General features: G+C 28.3%; 1 protein-coding gene across 2 annotated transcripts; it reads right to left on the bottom strand.

Moving 5' to 3' along the window:
- Positions 1-1,661: 1,661 nt before the first annotated feature.
- LOC126776396 (syntaxin-12) lies at positions 1,662-8,533 on the bottom strand. Of its 2 annotated transcripts, none has more exons than XM_050498890.1 (6): positions 8,384-8,533; positions 7,848-8,156; positions 7,184-7,349; positions 5,681-5,809; positions 4,877-5,015; positions 1,662-3,978 (listed from the first exon to the last, which is right to left on the bottom strand). In XM_050498890.1, exons 2-6 carry the CDS (start codon positions 8,066-8,068, stop codon positions 3,803-3,805), a joined length of 831 nt encoding a protein of 276 aa, XP_050354847.1. In that variant the 5' UTR covers positions 8,069-8,156; positions 8,384-8,533; the 3' UTR covers positions 1,662-3,802. The 2 variants fall into 2 exon arrangements, with proteins under 2 accessions (XP_050354847.1, XP_050354848.1); XM_050498891.1 differs by having other exon boundaries at positions 8,380-8,516.
- Positions 8,534-9,094: the final 561 nt, after the last annotated feature.

The raw sequence follows: 9,094 nt of genomic DNA, 5'->3' as shown, positions 1-9,094 counted from the left end.
TTATTTTGTACGATGTTCCTTTATAACAATAAATGATTTATATCGACAATAACCTTTTTAATATATAAGTGGGAGTCAAAATTTCATGTTACCATGTGGGTTAATTTTTTTTAATTAATTGTCTGTTAAGTAATGACTGTCTTATTTCAGTTGTAAAATTGATTTCTGAAATCAATTGTTTAGTTTTAATATTTACTGTAAAACCAACCAGGATATTCCATGAAAAAATAAAACAATAATAATTCTAAAATGTTTTTTGAAATATTTTTATAAAAAATATATGAAATATTTAAGTTTATTTTGCATCTCACATTCGAAGTTTAAATAAATAAATATCTTTTATTTTTATATCACGAAATAAAAAGGTTTTATTGAATGTACATAAATACTTTTTTAAATTCTATAATTCTTTTGGTTATATAATTCATCATATTCAATATATAATAATAAAAAAATGTTATTAAAATATAAGGTGCTGTAGAGGCTTAAGATCACAGAGCCGTTGTAGCTCTACGTTTACGGCGACAAGTTAATAATTTTCATACATTGTTAAATAAAGAAAGTAAAACTTTGTCCCGATGCCTTAATATCTTGGTTGGTTAGTTGTATTATTAGTCTATTTATTTTTTTAATTCTTATCACAATATTCTGTTTGATGAACGCAGTCTCTCAATACTAATGGAATAAAATGTAAATAAATAAACAGTATTTTTATTAATGTTTTTTAATTTTAAACGACCCAAACTTTTACAAAAAATATCTCTCCTTAAATATATAATAATTTACATAATTTGTAGCATTTCCTCTTTTTTTATTTTTTTAACTATTAGAAATTAAAGAAAAATGCAAAATACTAACTGTTTTTGTACTTGTTCTCCTTTTGCTCCGAAGCAATATATCACAAAAAAAATTATTGACGTCAATATATTAAACGACACAAACTTTATTTTAAACGAACCAAACTTTTACAAAAAATATCGCTCCTTAAATATATAAAAAATACCAAGTGAAATCTTGATGCAACCCCTCAGCCGTTTAATAAATCAGTGTGGGATGAGACATTGTGCTACACTGTGCTGACCTGTGACACTTCTCCGCAAACTTAGGGCACAGGGGGTTTGATATCCGCCTCTTAATGCTGTGAGTTTTTACTGTTGTATGAGAGAAGTATGAACAGAATTAATTTATATTAACAGAAAAGACAACATTACGATTCACGTTTTAGGATTATATTTAATGAGGATAAAATATTCAAATTATAATTATACGACGGGCTTGCAGCACCACTCACTTATCACATATTCTACAGTCAATAAGCAATACTTAGTATTGTTATGTTTGAAGGATATCCCTTATTCCAGTAGGAGCCAGGGCTGCTACTGGAATAAGGGACATGACATGACATGACATGACATGACAGGGACAGGGGTTGGTGCCGCATTGGTGATGTAAGGAATGGTTAATATTTCTTCCGGCGCCAAAGTCTATGAGCGGTGGTGACCACTTACCATCAATAGGTCCATCTGCACGTTCACCTACCGTTAATATAAAAAAAAAAATGACAACGAAAGCGGGGCATGAAAAAGTATTAATTAGTAATAAACAGACTAAAATAAAAAAACATAACTTTGAAGAATGATTTATTTATAATATATATTGGTAAATACTTGAAGGGTTACAGTTTTTATATTACGATTTATCTATATTTTGTTTTAATGGAATAAATAAATAAGAATAACAAAATAAATACTGTTTATATTAAAATAAATTAAGTGTTTTCCTATTTGATAATGGTAACATTGACTTCATGCATATTTAGGCAACTGTCACTCATATATCAAGATAGCACCCCAAGTATATTTTGTAACACCAAAATTTTGTTGTTGCCAGAAAAGAAAAAAAAAATTGTTACCATTATCAAAAGTTGGTAATAAAACTTATGAATAATATTGACGTTTTTAGAATATAGTTAAAAATAATATCAGTAATTTTCATCATCAAATTATCATGTCTATTTTTTTTTAAACCACCTATATAACTATAAATTAAAGCTAAGCGTAAAAAACGAATAACGAAATTTTATCTATTTATCTAAATAAAAACAATCATATTTTTTGCATTTGCATTAAAATTTAGAATTCAGATTTTCTTTAGTAACATACAAAGGTATAGTGTTTTAAAATCATGCAATTTCATAGTAAAATAATCATAGACAAAAGTAGATTTTTAAAGCATGCAAGTATGATGAGTTTGTTTCGTATACATTTCTGCTCTGAAGACGAATACTGTTTTTTTTGCATCACTGTTCTCCTGCGTTAGCGAACATAAGTCTTCAAATTTCTTTTTAGACATACACGTTACATTACAATATTCTACTTCAAAAATACAAATACAAGTAAAAACAAATTGGTGATTGTTTTGAAATCTTTACCATTAGTTATAACCCATATGCTTATTATTGCCAGTTTTTATATTAAAAAGGGTTAATAGACGATATATATAAAAAATATAACAATTATTATGGACAAAATGTTTTTTCTTTTTTTAATAATGTATATATTTTTTTGGTTTTTATGATAAGCAATCTGTTTATCACTTTAAAATAATAATTTGATGTTGTTAAGCAAACACTTGTATTTTATAAATTAAAGGTTACAATAATTACATTTAGAAGAACGAATTAAAGTGTTGCTACTTTTTTTGCTCACTGCTGTTTGCATTAATTTATAGCAACTTGATATCTTTGAATCTTAGCATTTTATTAATGAAAATGGTTATTCACAGGTAACTGTTATTAATTGCTGACGTATTTATCGAGATTTATGATGTTGATTGAAAAATAAACAATCAAAAACTTTTAAGTTATAAATAAAAATATTGAAAGTATATGCTTATTTCATTGGTTTTTAAAACTAAGCAGACAAGAACGCAATGTTAAAAAAATAAATATTTAAATTAAATTATTTTTTATTAAAAAATTTGTTCGTTTAAATTAAGAGTGATAAGTATACGTATATATAAAATTCGTTTTTTAAATTAAATATATAAATGAAAATTCTAATTGCAAAGCTTGTTTCGCTTCTTTTTTAAACACCTTTTTATATCAATCTCTTTATATTATAGACCAGTAACAATTATTGTAAATTAAACATTTTTTACATTTTATTTTTAAATCTACTCGAGCACATAAACATATCAGTAATTCTCGATTAAGGTACAATAAATCTTTTACTAAATTAAAAACATTTTATAGCATAAAATCTATTATATGTAGATTATATAACATCTAATTAATCGTATTCTTTTTTTTAAATACATTGTAGTGACAAAATTTTAATATTCTTGCCAATGTCACTTTGACATTTGAATGCTGGAACATCTTAAAATATTGTTGTCTCTCTAGTATTAATATATCTGAGTGTAAATCGACACAATAAGTTATAAATATAAACCAAATAATTATCATTGTAAGAAAATTTTGATCAGTTTTCGCTGAAAAGTTTTTGTTCCTTAACATTATCATAACACGAAGTAAACAATGTTTAAGCCTTCCTTTCTACCTTTTATATTGTTGTTATATATATTGTTTTTTTTTCAAGATGAAATTTAAAAGTTAGACAAAGGAATTAAATCATACCTTCGTTTGAGTTTGTTACTAAATATATATATACACAATCAAAAACGTTTTCTTTATTTTTTTTCATTAGTGGAGAAAGAACATGACCAGAAAAAAATATGGCGTATAATAAAAAATATAATGATTGCCATATGCAAGTTGTATTAATATAATTTGGTTATGTGATTATTTAAATGCTTTTACCACCCATATGATAAATATGATAGCGAGAATAGTTCCGATTAAAATGAAGATCATCATTTTCCTTCTATATCTACGTTTGTATTCAGCTGCTTTGGCTAACTCATCGACTCCCGCTTCAACGCTGGCGCTCGCAGCTTCAATGTGACTTTCAACAGTATCTGTAATATTATTATTAATACACATACAGACAGACAAGGCAGCCGGACTAAGGTCCTCCTTTGAGAAGAAGGAAGATATCTTGTGTTCAGCGATCATAGTCGTTAAAGAATTTCGATAACAACGGCTCGTCAAGTGTGATGAAGGTTTTATAGTGTGGAAAAAATTAATATTATATTATTATATTAATATTTTAATGGGCGTACCGTGTACACATATTCAGGAATTAATCTAGATTAAACTTATTTATTTATTTAACACTTTTTGCACAACATATACATAAAATGAGAAAAGTAGGACACAATCAAAGAAAAAGAAAATAAAAAAAATGGTGTGCAAAGGCGGTCTTATCGCTTATAGCGATCTCTAACAGAACTTCTATCAGTTCATAATTTTAATGTACGTCTTGATTGTATTATATTTGTGTACCTATATATATATAAGTAAACAAAGCTACACCATCCATTCCCTCACTTATAATCCGAGGGGACGCAATAAAAAAAAAAGGCTTATGTATAAAGAGTATAAAACTGTTAATATGATTAACTAGTAGGTAAAAAGTAGTAATTGTTTGTAGTAGTCAGTGTCTATGGGAGCATCATAATATGATGATCCCGTAGACAATTACTCATCATATTATGATGCTCCCATACCTTTGATTAGATCGAGATCTAGAACGGTCTATGCCAGATAAAATTACAGTAATTATATATAAAACTAATAGTTATAATAATACAAAAAGTAAAATGATACACCCGTAACTTATGTTAGCTATGAATTGTATTCATATGAGATGTATCTTACAAACGGTTTAAGTAATTTTATGGATAATTTAAATAAATCATGTAAGATGATGTAATTTTTTAGTGTATGTGTATAAGTGAATTGTCAAATTCTTACCAACGGATTGCGCTTGCGCATTCACCATGTCGGCCAGTTCCTGCATGATCTGATTGACGTCGAGGACATCGGCCTCTATCTTATTCATGTAAGCTTCCTTCTCTATGAGCATACTCGTTTCGAATTGTACGAGACGAGCCTGAAAATTTATTAACTTTATATACAGGCTTATATACATATTTATTATATGTATATACGGCAATAAATACGGTCTTTCGTAATGATGCTGCCACACTCCTGATTTCAGCCACGGCGGCCAGGATATAATATAGTATATGCAAGTGTGTGTACAAGCATAGGTTCTCTCTCTATTATGTCATTCTCATAATGCGATGGAAAAGAAATCTGATCCGAATGAAAAGATTCAGGCGCAGGACCAACGGCTTTACGTGCTTTCGGAGGCACGGGAGTGCACACACACTAGAATCGGCCCGACTTGGGTTTTGAACCTAGCACCTCTGGATCTGCGGCCTTATATATCTAACCACTAGACCAACGAGACAGTCACGCAATATGTAAGTCGCTAATAAACAAGATTTAGAAATAAATATACCCAAAAAGAGGCGTTATTTTTTTATTTTCCAGATAATATTAATCGTAATAAAAGATGAGGTTCCTATGTGAAGGGGCGGAGAATTATAGCTCATCAAACTGACGTCATAAGAGCGTTGTTTGGGGGCTATTAGCTACTGAATATAATGAAATACTTGCTGGTCGGCTATAACGACCGAGGACGATTTGTGTGTTGTTTTTCAGATCATTTTTTTATAGTGAAATCCATAGAACATATTATATTTTTCTTACCTGAGCCTGCTGATTAGACAATAGTGAGGCTTCTTCATCATCTGCAATGGCCTGTCTTTCTAGAGCTTGAGGGTCGTTCCTAGAACGTCCTTGAGTTGGCATATGAGCTGCCATTTTTTCTGAGACTTGCTGAAAATTTAATTTTATTCATTTAGTTTTTTACTTTGCTTACAAATTAACGAGGTTATTGAAAAATATAAATAAAATATTCTGTCTAATATGTCTGATATTGTTGGTATTTTTGTATATATAGACAAATATGTGATATATGTATATCTAATATGGTTGTGCGCCCTAATACTATGTTAAGAAAGTATATACAAAGGAATTATACAGTTTGAAATGTTACAAGAATATTATATATAATATGTATTATATATTGTATATAATATGACTTTATTCTAAATTTAAAATGTAATATGAGATAAATGAAGCAAAAACAAAGCATAACAATAACACACAATAGCTTAACATTGTCGCTATCACCATTATCATTTTGATTCTATCAAAGATTATTAAGATTATTAAAAGAGAAATGTTTTTTTTTTTTATTTTCATATGGAATATCAGTATGTAGTATGTAGTAATAATTTAATAAATTTAATTTAATTAATATTTAAATTTGGTGGATGCTTGTCTTTCACGCGGAAGGTCGTGGGTTCAATACCACCCAGGACAGATATTTGTATACATGAACATGTCTGTTTGTCCTGAGTCTGGGTGTAATTATCTATATAAGTATGTGCTTACAAAAGAAAATAGTATATGTAGTGTATGAGTTGTCTGGTTTCCATAGCTCTATACAAGCTTAATTTGGGATCAGACGGCCGTGAGTGAAAAATGTCCCAGGATATCATTATTATATACATATTTATTTCAATAGTAAAAAGAAAAAAAACTATTAATTTTTAATAATTAATAATTCTTGCCAATTTTTACAGTAGAATGTGTATATGTTTAACTGTATTATTTATAAATTAATTAAAATGGAGATTCAAAAGTGGCTACTTAAATATTACTTTTTTTGATTTTTAATTCTTATAAACTAAATGAAAGTCCTTTGCAATAATCAAGCACCAGATCATAAAATTACTTAAAGGAAAGCATATTAAAATTGAAGATTAAATTATATTTAGTATCTTGAACTGTCTGTAATTTGGAAGTAAAAGAAACTTCTTAAAAAGCATTGTTGTTAGACTTTACATAATAAAATGATATCATCATACGTGTTGTGTTTATTGTTGGGAATACAACTTTGTGCAAGCTCGTCTGGGTAGGTACCACCCACTCATCAGATATTCTACCGCAAAACAGCAGTACTACAGCAGTTGTAGTAGTATCTTAGTTCCCAAGGTTGGTGGCGCATTGGTGATGTAAGCGAAGGTTTACATTTCTTACAATGCCAATGTCTATGGGCGATGGTGATCACTTACTTTTAGGTGTCCCATATTCTCGTCCGCCATCCTATTCTAAAAAGAAAATGTGGAATAATTCTTAATATACCTTTTGCACAGAAGAATATTTTGCAAGAGCATCCCTAAAAGCTTGTGTTAGTCTCTCTACTTGTAACTTCTGTGGTTTATCTCCTCTACGAACAACCACACCTAGTCTCTGTATATCTCTTGCTGTCGCTGATACAGAGCTGTTCACGTTCTGTTGAGTATCATGGCTGGAAAGTATACATTGTTAAATAGATTATAATTGTATGTAATTGAAAATATTATGTATCATTTGAGAAAACTTGTATTGAGAATATATTAAAAATTAAATAATATATAATAAATTTGTACAAATTAATATTAAAAAAGTTATGAAAGATAAAAATAATCAAACCTAAAGTGCTAAAAATTACAGGTTTATATAATGTTTCTTTATAAAGTTAATATGTATATATATATATATATATATATAGTATATATATAAATTTTATTATAATAGGTAGGCAGATTGGAAAATTTTCTTGCAACTAAGACGTGTCCCTTATGTTAGTTACACTAGTTCACTCATCTTTCAAACTTGAACACAACAATACTAAGTATTGATGTAAGGTGTTAGAACATGTGTTAAGTGGTACTCCCCCAAATGGGCTTGCACAAAGTCCTACCACCAAGTAAATTTATATTTATATTTGTAAACAAAATATATAAAGTGAGGTAAATGTACTTACATTTTATCTCTGAGCTGAATACTGTCATTAGGTCCACCAATTTGTTTCATCATCTTTTCTAATGCTCTCAATCCATTATTAATGGTATTCACATTATCAGCTATGCCTTCACTGAGGTTATATAGTTCTGTAGGACTAAAGTCGGCGAAGGCAACTGTGGGAGGTGCTGCAATTGCCCCATAGTCTCGGCTTGATCCACTGATTGGCTCCCTTTCAGCCATATTTATTTCTAAATCCACTTACCAAAATAAAAACTATCTTATGTTTGAAACTTAAGCCACAGGGACAATAAATTAAATTTATGTTACTCTGAAAAATAATTACTTAAATTATCAGATCATATTTAAAAACCTAATTGTTAATTTTTTAACAATTTCGTACAGCTAATGTACATAGATTTATTTTCTTCCACTGATACACTTATTAACAACAGTAATAAAGGCGTAGATATATTTTGTTGGTATTATTTGATGAATCACTTCAATAACATTATTCACAAAGAAACGACGAATTATGTTGCGAAATTACATACCAACCTTTATGAAATCTTATCCACGAAAACCAGTTTTTAGAATATTAATTTATAAAATGTGAGCCTAATAGTTTCCAGTTTTGTATTGTAATTTGTATTAACTCATTAATTGCGGCTACATAAATGTAAATTGATAAAGAGAAACGTCAACATTTCATGCCTATTCGTGTCAGCTGTCACCACTCAACGTCAGCCGTCAAACGAATTGCCAAAGACGAGTGAATTATTTCTACACTTCAAATATTTGTATTGATTATTTGATTATAGTTTAAAAATAGGGTTTATTGTTATTTCTTTGATAATAAATGGGATTATTTAATATTAATTTGAATGCTTCTTACATTTATGTTGTTATGTCATTTTGCATAAATTTACATGAATGAAATTACTACATCGTAAAGTTTCTTACCTTGAACTGTGTGAGGAATACCATTTTAAAAAATGCCCAGAGATGTCACTACATGTAGGTAATACAAATGTCTTGATTGTTTTAAACATCAAACTTATTATTTATTGTACTAAATTATTATTTTAACAAATGTCTTTTACAGAGATAGTACAATAAAAAAATACATATTTAATGATATAATATAATAATAATCATAATATTTACTTTTGCATAAGGAATTTTATAAGAAAATTTTATTAGTAAAATTTTAAAAATGGTACTTTCAATCTATAAATACCTAATATTGTGTCGTAAGTCAAAATAAAA

The sequence above is a fragment of the Nymphalis io genome, chromosome 20 (genome assembly GCF_905147045.1).
Source record: "Nymphalis io chromosome 20, ilAglIoxx1.1, whole genome shotgun sequence".
Classification (NCBI taxonomy): Eukaryota; Metazoa; Arthropoda; class Insecta; order Lepidoptera; family Nymphalidae; genus Nymphalis; species Nymphalis io.
This window is presented reverse-complemented; position numbering and strand designations above follow the sequence as displayed.